A 25,977-nucleotide genomic window follows, 5' to 3' on the forward strand; every position below is an offset into this window, starting at 1 on the left:
AATCTGCTGGAACAGAAGACCCTTTGATGATGCTATGCTTTCAAGAATCCCTTAACCGCTATGGTGGTAGGCCAACCGTCTCACCACCCACCCCAGCCATGCAGACTGAGAGGCCCAACCCCCAGGAAAGCAGAAGGCCCACCCTGGGCCTCATCCCTGCTCACCTTTCTATCCCACTGTGTACACGCCAGCCTCCTCCTGAATTACCAGGGCTGCAGTGCTGCTCCTAATCGTCCCCGGGGGCATCGACATGTGGCTGGCCCCTCTGCTTGTCCTGGCTGCTGTCGTGGTCTAGAGCGGCTCTTGGGTCTAGTCCTCTTTGTCCTTCGGAACTGCCTGCTCATCACCTGACTTTTGTTTCTACCATAATTCTCATCCCTTCTTATACCTTTACCACTAGTTTAGGGTTCTTCATTGAAACATGTAGGGATAGCCAAAATTTATGGTCAAGTGCAGTAATTCAGGTATTACTGCTACTTTATAATACTCCGGGTTCCATTTTTTAACAATGAATACAGCATGTAGATGTCCATTTTGTAATGCTCGAGGCGAGATTTGTTAGGAAGTCTTTGGGAAGCACAGTTCAAATTTTATGTTAAGTTTATATGTACATATTTTATTACATAAAATTTACATACATATAAATGTTACATTATATAAGTTTTACATAATTTTGTATAAATTATATATATCCTATAGAAATAATATAATTTTATTTAAAAGGGATGTTTTCATATATACCTTTTATACCACAGCTTTGTTTCTGACTGGTGTGTATTTCCCTCCATATTTCTAATATACATGAGTATATATTTTTAATAATATATATAATCCTCTATATACTAAATATATTTTATAGACTGCACGCATAGAAATCTATATATAAAATAGCTAAAAGCTATTACTATATAAAGAGAACTTGTCATTATCACTAAACACCACCATTAAATAAAACTGAGTGTATATATTTATGTGTCTCTGTGTATACAGACATACGTGTGTGAGTATATATATTTCCCTTTTACTTCATTTTGTATTTTTATTTTTTAGTAGGCTCTATGCCCAACATGGGGCTTGAACTCAAAAACCCTAGGTCTAAAGTCACATGCTGTACCAGCTGAGCCACCCAGGCGCCTCCTTATCTCTCTCTCTCTCTTTTTTGAAGTGGTTTTTTTTTTTTTTTTAAGATTTTTTATTTATTTATTTGACAGAGAGAGACAGCGAGAGAGGGAACACAAGCAGGGGGAGTGGGAGAGGGAGAAGCAGGCTTCCCGCTGAGCAGGGAGCCCGATGCGGGGCTCGATCCCAGGACCCTGGGAGCATGACCTGAGCCGAAGGCAGACGCTTAACGACTGAGCCACCCAGGCGCCCCCCATATCTCTCTTTTAAATAAATGACCTGAGACTGACTCCCCCAGCTGCAGGCTTGCCAAAGGCAGCATATACCCTTTGGCTCACGCTGTAAGGGAAGTAATACAATGCTATTTACAAGGTAGCTGCTTGACAAGCCCGTGTTTATTTCAGTCCTCCTATGATATAAAAGGAGGAACGTAGAACAAACACATTTTTAAAAAAAGATTTATTTATTTATTTTAGAGAGTGGGTGGGGAGAGGGAGAGAGAATCCTCAAGCAGGCTCCCTGCTGAGCATGGAGCTGGAATCGGGGCTCGCTACAGGACCCTAAGATCATGACCCAAGCTGAAATCAAGAGCCGGCTGCCTGACTGAGCCAGCCAGGCATCCCAAACACATTTCTACACCAAATGGCAACAGGGGTTTGTTGTTTGGCTGGCTGACCAGCATCCGTTCCCACAGATGAAAGTACTGGTGAAAGTTCCTTTGCTTCTCCCACATCCCTACCCTGGTCCCCCTGTTCCTCTTCTGGGGGTGGGTACGTGATCATCCAGAATCACAGGGTTTGTCCAAGGATGGGTGGACAAATAGAAGTCAGCCCGGCAACTTTTGCTGGAACTGGCAGAAGAAGGTTCTTTTCAGACTAAAGCTGCTAAGCACGAACAGTAACAGCTAGAAGCTGCTACTTCATAGCAAGGGCCTGCCTGACAACAAACCCACGCAGAGAGAAGCAGAGTCGAGAGTGAGACAGAGAGCCCTAGGGCATCATTTGAACAGCAACACCTGCCTGCATCTGACTTCACCCCGACAACGCTCCAGACTGCTCAGTGACACGAGCCACGAATAAGCCAGGAGTGGGAGCTCCATGAGAGCAGGTGTGACCGTTCCGTTCATAGCTACACCACGGCACTAAGAACAGTGGCTGGCTCATACCAGGCACAATACCTATTTGTTGGATAAATGAATAAATCGTCTTAATAGTATTTACTCATTTACTTTCTTTTTAAAGTTTATTTAAGTAATCTCTACGCTCACTGTGGGTCTTGAACTCAAGACCCCAAGATCAAGAACTGCACACTCCTCCAACTGAGCCAGCCAAACAACCCCTACTCATTTATTTACTTTTTTATTTAAGTCTACTTATGTTGGGCTTGTTGCTTGCAACCAAGTATCCTAATGAATACTTCAACAGTTCTTTAAATTGTCCTTTCTTTGTAAAGATCTTTTAAAGATAACAGAACTTTCAATATCCATCAAGCCACAGTACCTAAAAAAGATTTTTATTATGAGGACTATGCCTCATTTTATTAAAGTCCTAAATTTTCTCTGATAATGAAACAATATAAAGTTCTTTCTAATGGCCATTTTAGGGGCATAAACAAACACATAGGAATAGAAAAAAAAAAAACAGACCACTTTAATTTCTGAGCTATTTTAGAAAAAAAATCCAGATTAGGAAAGTTATCTACTAGGAACATGTTTAACTGTATTTCAACATTTAAATACAAGAGTAAATAACAAAGGCAGGCTTCCAGAATTTCCTGCTTGGCAACAATAGGTCCATCGCAAACAGTCACCTCCCATCAGGTGATATGGATGGTTGTGACCTGAGGAAGACTTCACTTTCCTCATAGCAGGGATGTGCCATTCATGGTTTAATAAGCTTATTATGGGCAAATTTCCTCATGTTTTAGATGTGAGATTGCTACAGAATAATGAAGGGACTCCCAGTAACGTGAGGCAGAAACTCTAGGTTTCTCAGCTCTTGCACCCAGACCCTGGGGTGACCCTACACATTCCTAGGTCTAGTACCTACATTTACCCCTCTGTGGGCAATGGGAGGCACGGGGGGCAGTAGCACAGCCTAAAAAGAACCCAAAGGGCTAGTTCTGAAACATATATTCATTTTTAAAGTTTTATTTTTCTGAGAAAATAAGAAAAACCAAATTAAAAAATTAACTTGCAGAATATTAAAAGGCTGTTTGTTACTTTTCTAAAACACCAAAGCTTGGAGCAACTGGCTGGCTCAGTTGGTAGAGCATGTGACTCTTGATTTCAGGGTCATGAGTTCAAGCACCACACTGGGCATGGAGCCTACTTAAAAAAAAAAATAAAAAAGTTAAAAAGAAAATACCAAAGCTGGAAAGATGCTTCACGATGAATGAAAAATAAAATGAAAGGTGAGTGACTCAGTCTAACACCCTCACCCACTCTCCTGCTCACTTGGTCCCATGTCTCAGATGCAGTTAGGAGAGCGGAGCCTAGCCAGTCTCTTCACCTGAGCCGCACACAAGAGCCCGCTGAGAGGCATGGATGCTGCCCGGTAGTGGCCTTACCCATTCTGTGTTGTTTTCATGACACTAGAAATGCACACGACACCAACAACAAGCTAACCACAGGACATGACATCATACTTACTTTAATCCAGGGATATCGAGAAGGTTCGTCAGTCCTGTCCAGTTAATTTCTATAAGCTGTTTTAAAAAAAGGGCAAAAATATTAAGTTTCCAAATTATTTCCAATTACCAAATTAAATCAAACAGGTTTTTTAATAAGCAAAATGCATTAATTCATAATACTATCCTACACCTTTTCACTTTGTAAAATATCAAAGTCATCGTCCTTTGTTTGTAAATGAAGAGCTATCTCTTTTTTTGTTTAGTTTTTGATAGTATCTGTTTCCTCTGGTAAAATCAAATAATTTATATACCTTTCCTACTGATGGACACTTAGAATATTTATAATTTCTCTTTGATTCAGTGAATATCTTTTTACATACATGTTCTTGTAGCACATGCAAACCGGTATTCAAAAAGTGAAAGTTTTGGTCAAAGATGTATGTTTATTTTTTACAGATTTTTATTTTAGGGGCGTCTGGGTGGCTCAGTCAGTTAAGTGTCTTACTTTGGCTCAGGTCGTGATCTCAGGGTCCTGGGATCAGGTCCCATGTCGGGCTCCCTGCTCAGTGGGGAGTCTGCTTGTCCCTCTCCCTCTGCCCCTCCCTCCCCCTGCTTGTGCTTTTTTTTTTTTAATTTCTTTTATTTATTCTTTGATAGAGATACAGAGAGAGAGAGCACGAGCAGGGGCAGAGACAGAGGGAGAGGGAGAAGCAGACTCCCCACTGAGCAGGGGGCCATACATAGGGCTTGATCCCAGGACCCTGGGATCATAACCTGAGCCAAAGACAGACGCCTAACCATCTGAGCCACCCAGGTACACCCCCTCAAATAAATAAAAATCTTTAAAATAAAAAGAGATTTTTATTATATTTTTTAAAGATTTTATTCATCTATTTGAGAGAGAGTACACACCTCTGCATGTGCGGGGGGAGGGGCAGAGGGAGAGGGAGAGAATGAATCTCAAGCAGACTCTGTGCTGACCCAAGAGCCCAATGCGGGAAGAGCCCAAGGTGGGGCTCAATCCAATCCCACAACCCTGAGATCATGACCTGATCCAAAATCAAGAGTCAGATGTTTAACTGATTGAGCCACCCAGGTGCCCTTAAAGATTTTTATTTTTTTAAAGTAATCTCTACACCCAACATGGGGCTCGAACTCACAGTTCTGAGATCAAGAATCACATGCTGCACCAAATGAGCCAGCCAGGCACCCCTTATATGTTTATTTTTTATGTTCACAGATGCTACCCAATTGCCCCAAAAATAAGATCCTGTACTGATTTACATATATATTCCTACCCTAAATGTATAAAATGTCCTTTATACTCTCCCCAAAAATAGATATTAAAAATCAGTTCATTTGGTAGTTTAAAAATGGTACTTTATCCCTGCTTCAATTTACATTTTCCTGATATCAGTGGAACATGTTCTATCCACTCAGCCAACATTTGTATTTTATTTGCTCAATTTTCTAGTGGGTATTTGGGTATTTACTTAGAATAATTCCTACATAGTTGGCTAAGATAAGATTCCATTTAGTGGATGTAGACGGGTAAAAAAAAAAAAAGCTTGATTAGAAAAACTGCTTTCTTATCAGAGTGCATATTGCACATAATAAAATTACTTGTGCTTTATATTTGTAGAAGAAATGCTAACTGAAATTGCATGATCTCAATTACCCATATAGTTGCAGTAATAAAACTGCTCAAATCCCTTTGGGAAGTGTAGAGTTATAAATAAACACAAGCTAGAAGAGTCAAGATTCTTTTGGATAGACCAAAGCTGGGAAAAAAAAAAATTTTTTTTTTTAAAGATTTTATTTATTTGAGAGAGAGAGAATGACAGACAGAGAGTAAGAGAGGGAGGAGGGTCAGAGGGAGAAGCAGACTCCCCACTGAGTGGGGAGCCTGATGCGGGACTCTATCCCGGGACTCCAGGATTATGACCTGAGCCGAAGGCAGTCGCTTAACCAACTGAGCCACCCAGGTGCCCTGAAAAAAATTTTTTTTTTGAAGTTTGTTTAATCCTTCTAAGCCCAAGTCTCCCCATCTGTGACACGGGGAAAAGACTAAGTTTTTTCAGAGTAAGAGAAGTGAAATACAAATTTATTGCAAATATCAGTACAAACTCCTACTGGTGCCCTCGTACCCACCCTCCCCAAGAACAGGTGTAGAAGCAATCGCAGTCTGGGGCAACCAGCACCGGCCAGCACCCTGATCATGATCTCTAAATACATCTTCCAAGGGATTGTGAAGGAGCAGCTGATTCCAGGACTGGGGCAAGAAGTGTTAAGATGAGCCTGGGGCATCTTGTTGAATCAGGAAGCTCGGGAAACACTCAAAGATGAATGAGAGGTCCTGTCAAAGGTGGGTCCACCGGAAGGGACTTTAACTAGAGATGATCAAGTGTCAGGTGACAGAGGGCTTACTCTCATGACCCTTGTCAAAATGAGGAGATACATTTAAATGCTACCCAAGTTCAGAGAAACCAAACACCAGGGAGGCAGGAACAGGATTTAGCTGGGTTTGAGAAGAGATGTGAATGCAAGAAAGAAGCCCCCAGGGAAGGGACCCATTGGAGGCCCTGGAAAGAGGAGCTGGCCTGTCCCTGAGCAAGGGGAGGAAGGGACAGGAAGAGTCCAGAGCCATGGGGGGATGAGAAAGGGGAGAGAGAACTTGTGTGTGAACCAGTGTGTGAGTGTGAGAGCATGTGTGAGGACGAGTGCAAGAAAATGAGCATGTGAGTATGAGCACATGTGAGAATGAGTGAATGTGAGAGGTTTGGAAAGTGAGCATATAAAGGGGGAAGCCACAAGAGGGCTGGAAGCAAGGCAGTGCTTGGGAAAAGCAAATGAAATTAGCGTCCCTTGTCACCAGCCCAACCACTTGCACTGGGACTACTGAGATCTCTGGGAGAAACTGAAGAGACAGACATTTCCCAACCCCCTCTCTGGGCCGCTGCAGCTCTCCTAGGAGAAATGGAATCAATAGTGTAGTTATATTTTCACGGAACAACACAAATGAATCTGTCTATTTCATGAAAACCACAGACATGCCTTTCTCCTCTCTGCTTTTCCATGAACGCATGGTCTGATGGATGTAGTGAAATGTATAGTTCAACTGTTTATTTCGGCACTTACTCTATGTCAGGTGTTCTAGGTGCATTAAATTGTACAGTACAGACCATGAATCACATGGGAAGTCTGCTAAAAATACAGACTGGTGGCTCCCATCCTTCTCCAGAGTTTTTCAATTAGCTACTTTTCACTGGTGGTAAAGGCCAAGAAACTCCTGGGACTTCCAGCTTCCACCTGGGATGTAGAAAACTGGAAAGCGCATCAGAAATGCACAAGAAGAGCTGAGGTGACAGGGCCACCAGCCTGAAACCCTCCCTTAGAGGCAGCTCCAAGAGTGGCTAAGGCCACCGCAGGGCAATTGAGAGGTTCCAGTTGAATCCTAATTGCTAAAGGCCAGGTGCAGGTGAGACAGAGAAAGCCCTCTGAAATCCAGACACAGGGCATCTGCAACCCACTGGGTGGGCTGAGCACGGCTACAGAGACTAGGGAAAACACTTCTTGCAGGGGTGAGGTCAGGGAGGGAGCAGCTGCTGCTGGAAAGACCCAAACTCCACCTTCCATGGTAAGGAAGAGAAGCCACTGGGGAAAGGGACACATAGGTGAAGGCTCACTGCAGATGGGGAGAGGAGAAGAAAATACCCTCTATGTCTGGGGAGAGTAGGATACCATCCCAGGCCCTGACTGTTAGAGATCCTGAATTACTGGAGGCAGGTGTGCAGACTCACTCCTGCATGAAGACCCACCAAAGACACAAGTACAAGGAGACGGCAAGGTCACTTGAAAGGGAACTAACCCTGAAACCCAGTACAGGCCAGAGCAGTGGGGAGCTCCCCTGTTCCAACTAGTGGGGGTAGGGCAAGACTATCCAAAATAATGAAAGATATCAAACCACTGATCCAGGAAATTCTGAGAACACCTGACAGGATAAATATCGCCAAAGCTCGCAGGTGACCTGCTATGTGGCCTAAGTCTGGGACCCTCTCCAGTCTGGTAGATCTGGTGGACTTGTCTGCCCAGCCCTGCCTCTCCACCTCACTGCTGCCTTCTACACAGGGGGGAGCCTGATGCACACACCGCAACCTTCCTCCTCCCAGCCAGTCTAGGGGTCTGCGTCTGACGCAGCTGGAACAAGGAGCGGAAGGCAGGAAGACTCACTGCCTCTTGAGTGAGCTGGCAGCCCTGTTTCTGGCATGTGGACTGGAGGACCAGAGGAAGCTGGTCTCAGAGGGAAGAGAGAATTTAGCAAAGGCGTATCAGGCATGGGAGACAGACAGTCACAAAGGCTTTAAATTCTGTATTCCAGTAGGTTTCATGAGACAGCAATACATGCTGTTTTCATTTAAGTAAAGCCTTTCCTTTTTCCCTTCCTTTAAGGTACCTCAGCTGCTGGACCTACGTGTAGCTAACAGGACTCAAGTTCTCGTCATTGTAAAAGGAAGATATTTCCATTTTTACAGATGGAGAAATGCATTCTGTGGTTCAAAGACTCTGCTGGCTGGAAGGACCCTCTTAGGACAAACACACTGTGGGTATGCCCCATGTCATCTCCTGAATAAGTTCTGGAAGAAACCTGCTGGATTTACCTGAGGCTAATCTGTGCTCTTGGAATAGACCTAACAGAGAGCTGGGGATTCTGAAACACCCCCTCGAGTGTATGCCAGAGGCAGTTTCAACAACAGTCAGGTTAGCATGAGTGAGTGGCCAGTTCCCTGTGACACGGCCAAAGAGAGACACTGGCTTGTTCTGGCCCTTACCAGAACCTTCACCCAAGTTTTTGTGTTTACCAAAACTTGACTTCTGGTGTTAAGACCCACCAGAAAGCTAAACCTATGTGTAGGAAAATACTTAATTTCTTAAAAATCTGAGGACTTACTATGAACCAGGCATCTACTGGTTTTTTTCGTTTCGTTTTGTTTTGTTTTTAGATAGAGCGAGAGAGAGCATGAGCAGGGGTAGAGGCAAATGGAGAGGGAGAGGCAGACTTCCCGCTGAGCAGGGAGTCTGACGTGGGACTCGATCCAGGGACTCCAGGATCATGACCTGAGCCGAAGGCAGACGCCCAACCGACTGAGCCACCCAGGCGCCCCAGGCACCTACTGTTTTATACCTACTGACATTTAGTCTTGGGAGGCAGCAGTCCCTGTGTCACAGATGGGGAGACGCCCACTGACATGTAGTCCCCGTGTCACAGATGGGGAGACACCCACTGACATGTAGTCCCCGTGTCACAGATGGGGAGACGCCCACTGACATGTAGTCCCCGTGTCACAGATGGGGAGACGCCCACTGACATGTAGTCCCCGTGTCACAGATGGGGAGACTTGGGCTTAGAAGGATTAAACAAACTTCAAGGCATACGGTCAGAAGAGAAAAACCAGGTGTGGAAGACCAGGCTGGAGAAACCCAAGTCTGTCACTTAACCATTACACATACTGCTTTCATTGTACTCTGGAAGTTTGTCACTTTAGAAATTCTTAGTTTTTTTTTTTTTTTTAAACAAGTAGTGCATTATCAAAACTAATTGAAACAAATCAACAAGAACAAAAATGTGCAGAGGTTTCAAAAGAGTCTCTGGCACTATTCTTCTAAATCATCTGGATAGCCAAAAGCCCCCAAATCTTTGTAGCTGTATTTTTCCTTAGGGTGAGGAAGAATTACTTGGCAACCAGTAGTGAGTTCTGTTCTCATATTTTCCAGTCGAAAATAACTGAAAAAAAAAAAAAAAATTCCCTTCTCTCCACAGCATATGTTTGGCGACTTTACTCACCATATAAGGAAATGAATGATTCTGAACTTTTCACAGCCTCATCCATTTCTGACACTAAGATTTTGTTCGAAAGTTACAATTTTTTTTTTTAAGATTTTATTTATTTATTTGACAGACGGCAAGAGAGGGAACACAAGCAGGGGGAGTGGGAGAGGGAGAAGCAGGCTTCCCGCTGAGCAGGGAGCGGGATGTGGGGCTTGATCCCAGAGTCCTGGGATCATGACCTGAGCCGAAGGCAGACGCTTACCGACTCAGCCACCCAGGCGCCCCTGTTATTTTTAAAGTAAATATACTGATGGAAGATCTAACCTAAGAAAGAGTACTACTAAGTTTTGAGGGAGATTTAAAGATTTGGATTTCATTATTTTCTGAACTGAAAAAGGGTCTTTAGTTGTTAAAAATTCCCTGTAAATCAAAAATACTTAGCTATCTACTAAAGATTATTTTTTTATACTCATTAATGAAGGAAGTTTCTTAAGCATATAATGGCTTTTAAACTGGTATGTACGAAAAAAAGACATGAATTTTAAATCTTTTAGGGAGCTCTTCATTTCTCAAAATTTTAATAAATTAAATTTTAACACAGATTTCTTAATTCCTTTTTTAATTTTAGTGTTTTATGTAGTCAAAATACATTCAAAATTAGCCTGTTATTTAAGCAATAAAAAGCAAATCAGAGTAGTACTTTTAGTGGTAAAAAAGTGAAGACACTTAATTCTTGCGTTTTTACACAGAAAAAAATGCCATTTGTTTGGTCTAAATAAACCCATATTTAAAAAAACACAATAATTTGTATTAAGTTATTTAAATCAAATTATAAAAATTAATATTCTTATTTTAAATATACATAATGTTAACGGTACCTCCAAAAAGGACTCACAAAAGTTGTAAAAATGGTATATCATGAAAAGATAACTGAGAAACAGGTCAATTTATCCACCAGACATTTACTGAACCATATGGAGACAGACACGGCTGTGGCTTTCAAAGAGTAACAAGAAGTATGCCACAACACACAGGACAGGAGGGCACCAGGGGAACAAGGGGAAAGCTGACTACCTGTGTCTTTGGAAGGGGTCATACAAAGGGACAAAGACACTGTTCTGGGAGTAGGAAAAGACAAAGGGAGGTGATGAGAGACGATGGGGGTTGGCACTATCTTTGGATTATGATTCCTCCCTGTGGCTAGAAATCGGGATGCTCCTGAGGGGCAGTGCCAGGAAATGAGGCTGGAGAGAGGCCCCACCTAGACCATGATGATTGTCTGCAAGGGAGAGATGCTCCCTAGTAGGTCTGTTTGCTCCTTGGGAAGATAGCCCTAGTGGTGAAGTGTACGGAGGACCGAGCCAAGGCAGAAAGCCAGTCAGAGGCTACAGGAGCCCTCATAAGGAGGAGCCTTATAGGTAAGGAGCCACCCAGGTGAGGGGGAGGAGCCTTAGGAAGAGTCAAAGGGAGGGGGAGGGGCTAGGGTGAGGCGTCAGTCTAGGCGGGAATGACATTTTTGTTGTCTTATTTTTGAGCTAATAATGACTACTAAGTATTGACTACGCATAATAAAATGTGGAATACATATATATTCCATATATGTGTATATACACACTAACAGTGTGCAGTGATGATTAGCACTAACCAGTGTTAGAACAGAACTCAGCAGGGGTGTCTGGGTGCTCAGTCACATTCGTGAGTTCGAGCCCCGACTGGGCTCCACACTTGGGTGTGCAGCATACTTAAAAAAAAAAAAAAATATATATATATATATATATATATATATATAAAATATATATAATTCAATCAAAACCAAACCAAACCAAAAACCTTTATGATTCTTAAAAACCATGTACTGTGCAGTTCATTAAACACCATGACAGAAAGGCGATGAGTGTGAATGATGGCAGCCTTTGTTGGTGGAGGCTGCAAGGAGATTTAGGGGTTAGAATGAGAACGGCAACTCTGTCAGCCTATGGTCCCAGACTTACTGGTTTTGTGACTTGGACAAATTAGACTCTCAGTTCCTGGTCAGTAAAAGGAAACTATGTTAGTATTCAACCGTAAAGTTAATAAGGATTAGATGAGCAAATATCTATAAATCACACGCAGTGATACGCGCTGAATGTTACAACCTACACTTTTTAAAAAGTTTATGTTTTCAAATTTTCTGTAACAAACATTATTTTTTGTGATCAGGAAAAAAAGCTTTCTATTAAGAGATGAAGCCCTCCATTAAGAGCATAAAGAAGTATAAAAACACTCAAAGGATTCACGTATCAGAAAAGGGAAACGTGAGAGAAGGACAGACTATGTTTCTCTGTTTTACATATCCTTGTCAGTTAATGGGAAAAATGAAATTAATGTTTACTTACTGGTTTCCTAAGGAAGAAGATAGACAAGGCTCCCACTAGGGGCATGTCTCCAATCAACGGTTCCAGGATCACCCGCATTGTACCATGAATCTAAATTCAAATGGAAAACCAAAACACGTCATAGAAGACAATTTCACAGGCCATTTACTGATTCAAGAAGGAGGATACATGATCATCTTAGTGACTTCTGAGCATCTGACTTTATGTTTCTCTCAAGTATAAACTACAAATAGAAAACTTAACTTCAAAGAAATTCTGAGTTAATAAAAACTTCACTTTTCTTTTTGAATAGAGCACAGAGAATTTTAAAAGACTATGAAACTTTAAAAACCTTACCTGTATACTTTGCACACCGGCTCTACAAAAATATCGCTTGATCTCCAAATCAATCTCACAGTTTCCTACAAAACTAGCAGAGGAAAAATTCTGTATTACTTTCTCTTAATCACCACAGACCTGCAAGGTACATAATCTGAGTAAAATGACAGCAAAACAACCAAAACCAGCCTGTAGGCAAAACTGTAATGTGAGGCCCATGTCCGAGTATTTTACTACCCAGAATCACAGACGTCCCTGCTAGCAGATTCGACATTGCCACACCGATTACACATGTCACTTCTCAAAGTGCAGCTTCTGGATCAGTCTCTTGATGGAATGTGGTTTTCATTTGTTTTATAAACAACTGTGCTTGTTTAAAACATAAAAAAAAAAGCTTAGATTATATTTCACCAGGAGTAAATTTTGCACCCATGCTCCCTGGTCAAAACGAACAGCAGTGTTCCAGGGCTCTGGACATCAAAGGCTAGAAACAATGCGTCTTTCTGAGGCACCAATTTTACTCAGTGATTGAGTCCTTTCAATCATTAATACAAAACGAAACAAACGAAACAAGAATATGGTACAATACTGAATGTCAGGCTTGCATCTATTCTTAATACGAACATGAAACATCATCTATGTTTTGTGTGGGATCTCCGTGATTTGACTCCCACCCTCAGAAGCAGCACATCATGCTCCTACCGGAGGACATCTGGGGGCAGTGTGACAGATGCTGGAAAGAGTGTCTGAGCACACAAGTACAATACTGAAGAAAGGCATCTGGGATGAATTCTTCCGGTATTTATGTCCTGGTGTTAAAGCCAGCACCTACAGATTCTTCTTACTGAGCAGGACCCTGGATCTAGCTGGTAAAACCACCTGTTAAAAAACCACCTCAAGGGCGCCTGGGTGGCTCAGTCGTTAAGCGTCTGCCTTCGGCTCAGGTCATGATCCCAGGGTCCTGGGATCGAGTCCCACATCGGGCTCCCTGCTCGGTGGGAGGCCTGCTTCTCCCTCTCCCACTCCCCCTGCTTGTGTTCCCTCTCTCGCTGTGTCTCTCTCTGTCAAATAAATAAATAAAATCTTAAAAAAAAAAAAAAAAAACCACCTCAAAACTTTCCTCTTCTTCACCCTAAGACCTGATCATTTTATTTCCTAATATCTGCCAATTACTCCTTCCCCATCTCTACCGCCAATAACCTAATTAAAGTCCCAGTCAAGAACACACAAAAAAGCGGAATACAGATTTTTTTTTAGAGACATAAATATCTGAGCAGCATAATCTGCATATGTTGTTATGACTGTTAAAATCATGAAAGCCAGACCGTGTCTTCACAATGGCATCCATTAACTGATTCATTCAAATGTTTAATAAATGTGTAAGAAATCCTCCCTCGGTGCTGGAATAAGAGAATACGGTTTCCATCCTCATGAAGCTCATTATCAGCCTAGTGGACAGTCCCAGGGTGCAGCTGAGCTGAAGACACAGCAGGGCCTCCTTTTATCCCACTGATGACACAATGTTCACAGTAGTGCCTGGTATTTTAAAGATGCAGATTCTTCCATCAGATCATTAGAGGCTGTCAATGCTCCTTTTTAAAGTAAAGGTAATTGGTACCAACTCTGTACATTTACTACATTTATACACTTCAGAAACTCAAAGACAACATTATAAAATAAAAGGATCCTTAGTCAAGGATCAAAATAAGAAACAAAGCTATGAACCGAGTCTGTCAGCGGACACACTTCAGCGGTTGCCCCTTGCACAGCTGTGTCATTAGGCCTCACAGGGAGGCAGGAAGCCAAGAGTAAGTTCACAAAGAATGAGGACAAGAACTAAACAAAACCACCTTTATCTGCCAGGTGTGGTACCTGGCAGACTGTCAATTAATCTTTCCCAATTATCTTTTATTGTGATAAAATATACAGAATGTAAAGTGGACCATCTGCATCATTTGTAAGTGTGTAGTTCAGTGGCATCGAGCACATTCACCATGTTGTGCGACCATCACCACCATCAACTCCAGGACTCGTCCATCCTATAAAACTGAAACTCTGTCCCCATGAAACCATTTCCCATTTCCCCTCCCCCAGACCCTGGTGCCCACCCTTCCAATTTCTTTCTCTGTAAGTCTGACCACTCTAAGTACCTCATGTAAGTGGAATCATACAGTATTTGTCTTTTTGTGACAGGCTTACCTCACTCAGCATAATATCCTTATGGTTCATCCGTGTTGCAGCATGTGTCAGAATTTCTTTTTTTCTTTTTTTTTAGCTTTAGAATGGTATTAGATAATCAGCTATTTCCCAAAGTCACCTTTTTTTTTTAAGTTTTTATTTTAATCACCTGGTGCTCAGCCTGAAGAATTTCCTTTATCTTAAAGGTGACTAAAATTCCACTGCATGTACAGACACGTTTTCCTTACCCATTCATCTGTCGATGAACACTTGGGTTGCTTCCACATTTCAGCTACTGTGAACTGCTACGAATGTAGGTGTACGGGTATCTCTTTGGAACCTTATTTTCAGTTCTTTTGGGTATGGACCCAGGAGGGGAATTGCTGGGTCTTACAGTAATTCTGTTTAACTTTTTGAGGAACAACTATTTTGTTTCAACAGCAACTGCACCGTTTTACGTTCCCATCAACAGTGCACAAGGGGCCCAGGTTCTCCACGTCCATGCCAACACTCACTGCTTTCTGTTGTTTGATAGCAGCTGTCCTAACGGGTATGAGGTGGTAGCTCACTGTTTTTGATTTGCATCTCCCTGAGTATCAATGAGGGGAGCATCTTCTCATGTGCTTGCTGTATATTTGTACATCTTCTTTGGAGAAATTATTCAAGACCTTTTGTCCATTTCTGAATCGGGTTGTGTGTTGTTGTTTAGTTTTAGGAGTTCTATATACCTTCAGATATTAAACGCTCATTGGACATGTGATTACACGGACTGCACTGATTCTACGGATTGCTTTTAGTGTTGACATTTAATATTAAGTCTTCCAAACGAAGAACATGGGATGCCTTCCATCTACTTGTATCTTCTGTAATTTCTCTCAGCAGACACATCTTTCACCTTCTTGGCTAATTCCTAATAGTTTTATTCTTTCTGATTCTAAACGAGATTGTTTCTTGATTTCACTTTTGGACTGTGCATTGTTAGGTACAGAACGGAACTGATTTTGTGTGTGCTGACTTTATATTCTGCTACTTTGCTGAATTTATTAGTTCTACAAGGTTTTTTTGTGGAATCCTTAGGGTTTTCTACATATAAGATCACATCACGTGTGAACAGAGACAATTTTACTTCCTCCTTTCTAACCTGGATGCCTTGTCTTTTTATTTCTACCTAGTGGCTCTTGCTAGGACTTCCAGTGTCATGTTAAATGGAAGTGGTCAAAGTGGACACGCCTGCTCCTAATCTTGGAAGAAAAGCTTAGTCTCACACCATTGAGTATGATGTTTGCTGGGGATTTCTCACATATGCCTTTTTAAAAAAACTAATTTATTTCAGTAATCACTACACCCAATGTGGGGCTTGAACTCATGACCCTGAGGTCAAGAGTGGCACACTCCTCCAACTGAGCCAGCCAGGCGCCCCTCAGATATGCCTTTTATTATGCTGAAATAGTTTTCTTCTGTTCCCGGTTTGTTGAGTATTTTTATCATGGAAGAATAATTAATTTTGTCAAATGCTTTTTCTACATCAACTGAAATGATCATGTGGTTTTTTCCCCTTCCGTTAAGTTAATGCGGTACTTGATTCATTTGTATATGTTGAAGGATCCTTGCATCCTGGGAGTAAATCCCACTTGGTCATGGTGTATAATTCTTTTAATATGTTGCTGAATTCAGTTTGCTAGTATTTTGATGAGGATTTTGTCATCAGTGTTCCTAATGCATATGGGTCTGTAGTTTTCTTGTAGGGTCTTTAATTTTTTTAATTTAACATGCTTATGATTGGCAATTATCTAGGCTATCAGGAATTAAGACACAGAAAATAAATAAATTTGGGTCTTCAACAATTTAGTCAAATTCCACCAGACAACAGGTAAGAAGCGTGCTCGTTATATCTTCCACTTTAGGGGTACAGCTAAATGACTTTATAAAGTCATTAACTATGAAATAAATGTAACACATAAAAACTTACCTAATCTGAAGGTCCAAAATAATTTGCCTTTTGTCCACATTTTCAGTGTACACCTTAACACCATTGATCCTGAGGGGCTGAAACAAGAGGCAGCTTATTTTAAAATCCTTATTTAAAAAATAAACCCAAACCTTACAATGCGGTATAGAGATTAGAACAAGCTTAGCACTAGGCTATAGGAACTAAACTTCTGCTTTCAGAGTGTACTAGCTGTTTCACTTTGGGCAAGGTAGTAGGCCTCCATTCTCCACTTCCTCATCTGTGAAGTAGGGATAATAAATGGCATCTATCTAACGAGGTTACTGTGAAATCAAAGGACATGAGGAGCGTGTCTGGTGCGCAGTGAGTGCTTAAAGGTCAAACCCCATGGCCCCTTGTTTCGTCCAATTTACTTTGACCCTTTCCCTCTAACTTTGTCCTTACATGGTTTGAAACATAACTTCCTTTCTTTTTTTTCCTTTATGTCTTTTAGTTTTTCACTTCTTAAAATTTTCACAAAAACGGGGCTTTTGAGTGAATCAAAAATACTGGCTATAGGTATAATTTTAATCTAATCTTAATTTAATCTGACACATTAGATAGAGACATGATTGTAAAAAGAAATGGCAGATTATAATAAATGTCGTGTTTTAAGGATCCAGCTGTAACACCATTTTAAAACCTCCCATTTTACCACTTCGAGATAGCTTCTAGGAAGGTTCTCAACCTCACATTTGAGCATCAAACACTCAAGCTGAAGAAATTCCTTACCTTTGGAGTACTACAGCTTACTGTGACAGTTTAGGTGCCCTAACCTCTTACCCCTCAACTAGCTGTAGGATTAAACTCTAAGTCTTTGCGGGGGCGGGGGGAGGGTGCCTGGGTGGCTTCATCGGTAAGCGGCTGCCTTCGGCTAAGGTCATGACCCTTGCTCAGCAGGGAGCCTGCTTCTCCCTCTGCCTGACGCTCCCCCTGCTTGTGCTCTCTCTTACAAATAAATAAATAAAATCTTAAAAACAAAACAAAACTTTAAGTCTTTGAGCATCTACATTTCCTACTATCCTAGGTTCCTGGCCTTTTCCTTGATGATACCAGCTCAGACATGCACAGACTATGAATCAGAGAGAACACGGTTCAAATCACTATGTTGACGAGTGAAAATGGGATATAGGTGGCTTAGGACCTTTACTTTAAATGTTTGCATTGGATAATATTCCTTTCCTCCACTTAACATGACATCTGAGGTTAGGAGAAGCAGCGAGGCCAACTCCACTCCAGATGACTGAGCATTATCCAACACAGGACAAACACCTGAAGGCAACGGAACTCAGCTGACAGAGGGACGTAGCCAGCACGTCGGGTGTGTACAAAGAACCCTGCTCGGGGCTCTGCATGTCCTTCTAGCCTGTTCCTTCCTCAGATAGCTCAAGTTCGCCTGTGCTTGTAAGATACCGGTGCAGATGATAATGATGTCAAGCTGCCTTTACCGAGTCAGCACTACTCTTAACATTCCTCCTGTTCTCCAAGGATAATCTTAGCATCAGACTTAAAGAGCGTGTAATATAAAGTGAACATAATTCTCCCTAAAACAAATCCAGCTGGGATTAGAATTCTAAATTTCCACAAACACAAGCATATCATCTTACATTAGGGGACTGCAAACCATGGCCTGCAGGTTAAATTTAGCCTTTGGCTAAGAAACGTTTTTACATTTTTTAAACGATTATAAAAGAAATGGGGGGGTGTGGAGAAGAATATGCCTCAAAGACTTTATGGGCTGTCAAAGCCTAAAATATGTAGTACCTGGCTTTTTACAGAAAAAAGTGTACAATATCTGCTTCATACTCACATAGCGTTCAACCCTGTATTTGTGTTTTCCTATCTGTTGTTATCATTTTAGGTCAGAGAAGGTAAAATATATATGAAAGGTAAGTGTTACAAAGGCATTTTGTGCAGGCATTTATGTGCTTGAACAACGGGATGATCAGACCCCAGGCTTGTAACTTATCTGGAGACCTCACAGCCAAGAGGAAGAACGACTAAGTACAACACATGTGCCTGCAGTGGAGACCCCAGATTTTGAGTAACTGTAGGTAAGATGGAGCATTCTGGGAGTATAGGATGGGAATAAGCCTGGGGGCGTGGACAAACACAACACAGCGACCAGGTCAGACACTCCTTGGCCACATTATGAAAACCCTGATGGTCTGAAGCAGACACGGGGACCGCAGCACATGCTGACAGCGTGTGGTCTGGCTCCCCGAGCTGCACTAAATGTGCGTCAACTGTGTGGGTGTATCTAAACTACTACTGCATTCTGAATTTTCATCAGGCAGACAAAACAATGTTACCTTGGAAAGTAATACAATGTTATATGTCACTTATACCCCAATTAACAAAAATGTTACCCTGAACTGTTGCTAATCACTGCAAACACTGACTTAAAAAAATAAAAAAAGAAACTAGCCATGAATAACTAATTTAAAGTTTTTTTTTTTTTTTATTTGAGAGAGAGAGAGAGAGAAACAGCATGAGAGGGGAGAGGGTCAGAGGGAGAAGCAGGCTCCCCGCTGAGCCGGGAGCCCGATGTGGGGCTTGATCCCAGGACTCCGGGACCATGACCTGAGCCAAAGGCAGTCGCTTAACCAACTGAGCCACCCAGGCGCCCAATGAATAACTAATTTAGATGTTGTCTTGAGGCTTTCACTAGAAGGAATATTAGGAATTAGCAGTTTTTCTTTGTATCTGATTCTAGTAACAAAATCTATCTTTCCCTTCATCTACATAATTAATGCGATTCTACAAGTCTGGCACTGGAGTCCTTAATTATCATTTTTAAACATCTTGAGGGATAAACACCTTTAAGTTTGTTGTCAATTATGAAACTTTTACTATGAATTCATGTATCAAACTCCAACTAGACAGACTGTGAAAAACTGTACAAAGATAATTCTTTTTTTTTTTTTTTTTTAAGATTTTTTATTTATTTGACAGAGACACAGCGAGAGAGGGAACACAAGCAGGGGGAGTGGGAGAAGGAGAAGCAGGCTTCCCATGGAGCAGGGAGCCCGATGTGGGGCTCGATCCCAGGACCCTGGGACCATGATCTGAGCCGAAGGCAGGCGCTTAACGACTGAGCCACCCAGGAGCCCCTGTACAAAGGTAATTCTGATAGAAGGATGTGGGGTAGAAAGACATGATGGGAACTGAGAGAAACTACCCAAGGAAACTGAACAGGTCAAAGACCACAGGGGAAGAATGAGTGCAACGTGAGGACCTCCTGACAGACAAAGGGAGGGCGTCCCACATGAGGCAGAACTGGAACGAGCTGCAGAGACAGCCTGCTAGACCCTCCTCAGGAGCAATTTTTTCTCTATAAAGTAATTTGAAGTAGTTTTATATATTTTTTAAAGTGTTCACACCAATTCTACCATGTGCACAAGTAAGGATACTTAAGAAGAAACTGACCTGCTGACCCACGTCAACTTTTGTGAAACTGAAAGTGCTAAGGTGGGTGTTTGCTCCCCGCACAGCTGGCTCTATAGTTTCTCGAAACAACTTCTCTATAAACTGGCAAATAAAAGGCCACATATGTTTTACAGTCTGTAAAGAAGAAAGAACTCATGTCAAACAAAATGCTGTAACACATAATAATGTATTATGTACTAACACGTAATGATGTACTTACATCATCATGAAAAATTACACCTCTATAGTTTAGCAGAATTTTTGAAAATTAAGAGGGGGTCTCCTTTTCATTATGCAAAATCAACATGATCTGAATTTCAAAAATGTACTACAACAATAAACTACAGATTAACTAATATGTTCCAGAAATTAGTTATTCTGGTTAAGCATTCCATTTAAGCATATCAGCACATTTAAAGTTGCTTAGGGGGAAAAAGAAAAATCAGAAAACCCTGTGGTTTCAGCTCGTTTCTAAAAACCTAAAACTGTATAGATCTTAATAAACATTAATGAGTTTTCTTTAATGATGGACTAACTTCTGATGCTGTCAGGCAATCATTAATCTACATTAGTTTTTACTTTATAGCTCTAAGGATATACAAAATGTGGGGACAAACATCTACTTCAAAATATATGATCTGAAAAAATAACCTTTAAAAATTATTAATCTATTACTAGGTTTCTTGGGAATTACTTCCCTTTTCATAATATTTTCAAAAATTCTGCTTGTAATTATTATAAAATAGACTTGAGCACTAGCCAATCAGGGAAGTAGACACAAGGCCAAATACACAACTATGACTATATCATCAATTTTTTCATGTTAAAGACACAGTTTTCACTACTTAGGAAAGTACCGTTTATCAGTTATGACTCAGTTTTTTTGAGAGCAGGAGCCAGTCCACTACATCCAAAAGAGTTCACATACTGTCAACATCCAACTTCCCAAAAATGGAAAGATGGCACCTCATCCTCTAACTCCCGCTGATACTCTGGTATTTAGTATATTCTACTCTTACCTTATTTAGCCATTCTGCTCTTTCAGTGTCTGGAAAATGAACCTAAGAGAAAAACATACACATGACTTATGGACTCCCAGCAACTGTACGTGAAAATGTCGCGCAGGCTGTTTAATCTTTTTTTAAATTTTTATTGTTATGTTAATTACCATACATTACATCATTAGTTTTTGATGTGGTGTCCCATGATTCATTGCTTGTGCATAACACTCAGTGCTCCATGCAGAACGTGCCCTCTTTAATACCCATCACCGGGCTAACCCATCCCCCCACCCCCCTCCCCTCTAGAACCCTGTTTGTTTCTCAGAGTCCATCGTCTCTCATGGTTCGTCTCCCCCTCCGATTCCCCCCCGCCTTCATTCTTCCCCTCCTGCTATCTTCTTCTTTTTTTTTTTCTTAACATATGATGTATTATGTTTCAAAGGTACAGATCGTGATTCAACAGTCTTGCACAATTCACAGCACTCACCATAGCAGGCTGTTTAATCTTATCGTACACCCATTGTTTCCCTAACTCTTCTCGACAATGCCGGGCTCTGAAGCTTTGCACAACGGCTTCTGAGGAGAAACCGAAATGTGTGGTGCTCTGGCTCTTTACGTCCCAACAACACTTTGAGGCAGAAAAGTCTAGTGACAACCAACACCACAGTCCCTTCTTTGTATCTCTCAGGTCCAGAGGAAAGCTCCCGGGCATCTGGAATATCGGGAAGAGTATTCCACTGTGAGTTCTTCCTTTTTAAGAGCCATGCTTCTCCACTCCATGGCCAGCACTGCCATCAGTACTCCAGACATCTAGACTCAGAGCCTTCAAGAACCCACCTTTCCCTCTGACTTTCCTCTTTTGGCCCAAACCAGCCGGCAGATGCTTTTCCATATCTGGCTTCTCTCACACCATCTCCCAAATGAATATTGTAATTATAGTCCTCCATGAGTAGGGCCTGTATACTGGAGAATATGAGTGTTTGCAGAGATAGAAACAAACCTATTTAGAGAAAAGGTGGAAACGTATGTTCTTTGCTGTTAAGATAAAAACCCCTTGCAGAGGAAGGCTAAAGCTGTTTTGGGTAGGGAGTTCTCCTCTGAGAAATGCTATGTACTCCCTCAAAGAAAGAACAGCATGCAGGCCATACTAATGTTCCGAAAAGCGTATTCTTGGTTTAGATGTACGCTGGGTCACAGGCCGTTTTGTGAGGGTGACTGAGATGTGGTCAGGGAAATGTGATTCCTGGAACTGCCACACTCACGTTCCTACACGACACGGGCACAGCAGCCTACCCCACACTGCGGCTGAGAGGAGCTGGCCAGGGACTACCATGGTGGCAGGGGTGGGGGGCTCCCGAGAAGACGGTTCTCTCAAGCTTGGCCCTGGGAGGAGCCGCGGTCACTGCACCCTCTCACAGCCACACTGCTTCATGAGAGGCCACAGCCGTTTCCTCCTGCTCCTCTGTGTCCATGTGCCAGAGCCGCCCGCTCCTTCACACCCCAGGTTCAACATGCCTGAGCCACAAGGGGGGCCCAGAGGGAACTGAAATAATGTCTTCTAAGTTAGTCAGCTTGAATCCATTCTGGGACAAAAGCAAAGGGACGGCAACCTTCCAGAATTAAGGAAAAGGCTTAAGAGTTGGGAAGGATAATGCTAAATAAGGCAAAGATTTGGGGAAGAGAACTACTGGCAAAGATTACTTAAATCCAGAAGACATGTGGCTGTGGAGAGGCCTATTTGACCCGAGTGGAACTGCACTTTCCGCCAAAAACCTAAGACATTTGGGGGCTTGCCGAACTGGCTGGACTAGGGTGCAAAATGAAGCAGGGGCAACTCCTCTGCGGGTTGTGTTCTGCTATTTCTTCACATTACAGGAGCCAGTACTCTGCGTCAGATCAGGAATGCGTTGGGGGGCTGCCCCTCCAGGTACCAGGCCTTAAAAAGCAGGTGTTCAGCTGTGGCCCCAGGAGGCAATTTATCGTGAGATTGTCTTCCCTTCTGCCCCGGCCCTCGGAATCCAACTAGCCACAGTGGCCACAGAAAGGACGAAAAGCACAAGCAGAGCACCTATTTGGGGACGGCCAGCACTCCTTCACTGCAGATGCGTTTCTCCTGGAATTTCAGAGCAAACAAGAGAACCGACAGCTCTCTCTGCAGGCCTGCCTTTTCTGGTGATGCTAAGCCTGCCGACACCTGCTTACCTGGGAGGCCTTGCTCGGCTTCCCAGCCACACCAAGTCCAGCTCTAGAAGCCGCATTTCAGTTACCTCACTCAACGCCATGCAGTCCTACATGTTTATCAAATGGGAGATCAAAGACCTGCCTCAAATCATATTTTCTCTGACTCACCACCCCCAAATCTTGTCTTTATCACAGTCCTGTGGAATTCAACCAAACAATAATGGCTCCTTTGCACAGAAATATATTCTTCTTTATTTACTGGTTACCTTTTTCTTAACTTCCCCTCTCTGCCAGTTCCTCCTTACAATCAGCTCACCTCCGTTCTAGACAGCTTCCCAAACACGCCACCATTCACAATCACTCCTCAGCCCCACAGCAGTCACACTCAGGTTCTCTCCAGAAATCTGCATTTGTCACCTATCACTCTGTTAAGGCTCCTTAGCTGTTCCGTGTACCCAACACCTCCCTCTCACCCCGTGCACCACATACTCGTACAAAGGAATGAACGGTCTCTGAAGAGATGCTACTCAGAGCTGACAGAATGCTTAACACTCAATCTAAAACATTACTCCTGAGTCTCTGTGTGGAGTTTGCTTTTTCAGAGACATCTATATTTCTGACTATTTAGAATATTACTGAAATTACTGTAAATTCTTCGGGCTGTACTTTAATGTAAAATGTTATGTGAAGTGTAAAACCTCAATACGGTATTGGACTTAGATTAAAATTCTGTATCATTCCACACTGAATAAAAGTACCAACTATCCACATCAAGATAATCCTTAGGACCATGTGGGCTTACAGATGACAGCAAGAATGCATGATGTTAGGATGTCAGTGAGAGGGGCCCACGCAGGTGGTCCATGGCTTCAATTCTAGAAATCCTAAACTGCTGCTCTGCTTCAAAAAGAAATATTTCCTATGTCGTGTCCTTTAATAAAATTACAGAAAGAGGAGTTTAACCTGTTTTCAGATTTTTTTCTTTGCTCCCAAATATTATGAAGTGACAGGCTATGTTCATTTATACCTTATGCCCAGTAAACAACCGAAACACCATCTGTGAAAACAAGGACTTTACCTGTTGTGATTTTAGTCTGTGATGCCGCAAATCATCACTCAAGGCAGACATCAGGATGCCCACCCTACTGAGAACACGGTAGGCTCTTGGGGGGCTGGTACCAGCACCTCTACAGATGGGTATCCCACATTCCTCAGTAACCAGGAGAAGACACGACGGACTGAGGTCTTGCCAGACACACCTGGGCCAGATGGGCTGCATCTTTTTCCAGTGAGCAGGGGGTAAGTGGTCAGTTCCTTTTCACTAACTGGTAGAGAGTCATCTATTAATCCTACATACTTCAGAGAAATTGTTTCTCTGTAGTTTATGTGCAAATGGTTTTCCTTCTACTACTGAGGGGTAAAATGTGTCTATAGTAGTTTTCTTTTTTTCTTTTTTTTTTAAGATTCCTTAGTTTCTTTGAAGAACTGAATTCTTGCTAAGTTCTAAAAGCCCATAACCAGGTAACCTAAGTATAATGCCTCACACAGAGAAAGCTTTGACTAATCTAGATTTTCCACCCACTTCAAATTTTTTTTTTAGATTTATTTATTTATTTAGTTGACAGAGGGAGACACAGCAAGAGAGGGAACACAAGCAGGGGGAGTGGGAGAGGGAGAAGCAGTCTTCCCGCGGAGCAGGGAGCCCGATGCGGGGCTCGATCCCAGAACCCTGGAATCATGACCTGAGCCGAAGGCAGACGCTTAACCGACTGAGCCACCCAGGCGCCCCCCCCCCACTTCAAATTTAAGGAAGGCTCAAAGATTAGGGTCCTGTCTGGAAGCTGATATGCACAAAGTTGTGTGTATACAAATTTACTTAGAGACAAATCATCAGATTTTCACAGAGTCCACAAAGCCAAGAAGGTTAAGATCATATAATGAGGTGATCGATAAGGCTGAGCTCCCTTCAAAACCTTTCATATAAAAGGTTCGGAGGAGCAGAAGGTGAGGGAAGGTAGATGCTGAAGACCCCATCCTTGGATGGCTGAGGAATAGATAACAAATCTCCCTCCACCTGGGTTCCTGGAAGATTAGTGAGTCTTCAAGCCCAAGCACACTTGGTTGACATAAGAGAAGTAACTGTTACCCGCCGTATTATGGCAGTGTTACGTGCTGCTGTGTGCGGCCGGTTCTGTGGTGAGCTATCAACATACACTAACTGAGCTAATTCTTTTTTCTTTCTGTGGATAAAAGACCTTGAATTTTAATAAGGTAGACAACCAGCTTGCACAACCCAGGACACCAATCCACGCCCTCTGTCCCCAGGCGTGGTACAGATGCACACGTATGTCAACACAACTTTGTAAATCGTATTTCTTCCTCCTTCTCAGCCACCTGCCTTCAAAATAGAAAGGAATTATTTCAATGAGGCCATGAAACTTTCCATCTCCCAAGTCACACATAACGGACCCCGTGTTAATTGTCTCTCCCGCACCGCACCTGAACTATTTCAAACTCTCCACCCAGTCGAGCAAACCAGAAATCTCAGAGTCACCATTACTACTGCCTCTCCTTCACTCCCTAACCCTGGTCAGCTCTTCCTTCTAAATCTCCATCTGAGCTAATTCTTTTTTTTAATTTATTTTTATTTTTTTTTATTTTTAAAGATTTTATTTATTTATTTGAGAGAGAGAGAATGAGAGAGAGCACATGAGAGGGGGGAGGGTCAGAGGGAGAAGCAGACTCCCTGCCGAGCAGGGAGCCTGATGCGGGACTCGATCCAGGGACTCCAGGATCATGACCTGAGCCGAAGGCAGTCGCTTAACCAACTGAGCCACCCAAGCGCCCTGAGCTAATTCTTAACAACAAATCTACAAATAGGAACCATTAATATCCCCAATTTACAGGATAGCTACTAAGTGACAGAATGGG

At 42.4% G+C, this 25,977-nt stretch overlaps 1 protein-coding gene across 6 annotated transcripts in view; it reads right to left on the minus strand.

Annotated features, from left to right (window-relative positions):
* Window positions 1-25,977, minus strand: part of ESYT2 (extended synaptotagmin 2) — a 92,776-nt gene that overhangs the window by 32,961 nt on the left and 33,838 nt on the right. For 4 of the 6 annotated variants that reach the window (XM_078059821.1, XM_036067103.2, XM_036067102.2 and 1 more), the window contains 6 exons: window positions 20,884-20,925; window positions 19,865-19,999; window positions 16,418-16,494; window positions 12,289-12,361; window positions 11,953-12,042; window positions 3,770-3,825 (listed from right to left, as the gene is read on the minus strand). In XM_078059821.1, coding sequence (XP_077915947.1) covers window positions 3,770-3,825; window positions 11,953-12,042; window positions 12,289-12,361; window positions 16,418-16,494; window positions 19,865-19,987 — 419 coding nt within the window. In that variant the 5' untranslated portion in view covers window positions 19,988-19,999; window positions 20,884-20,925. Of the gene's footprint in view, window positions 1-3,769; window positions 3,826-11,952; window positions 12,043-12,288; window positions 12,362-16,417; window positions 16,495-19,864; window positions 20,000-20,883; window positions 20,926-21,352; window positions 21,578-25,977 lie in introns of all 6 variants that reach the window. The other 2 variants (XM_078059819.1, XM_078059820.1) reach the window with 1 other exon arrangement.

This window comes from Halichoerus grypus, chromosome 12 (genome assembly GCF_964656455.1).
Source record: "Halichoerus grypus chromosome 12, mHalGry1.hap1.1, whole genome shotgun sequence".
NCBI classification, from domain to species: Eukaryota; Metazoa; Chordata; class Mammalia; order Carnivora; family Phocidae; genus Halichoerus; species Halichoerus grypus.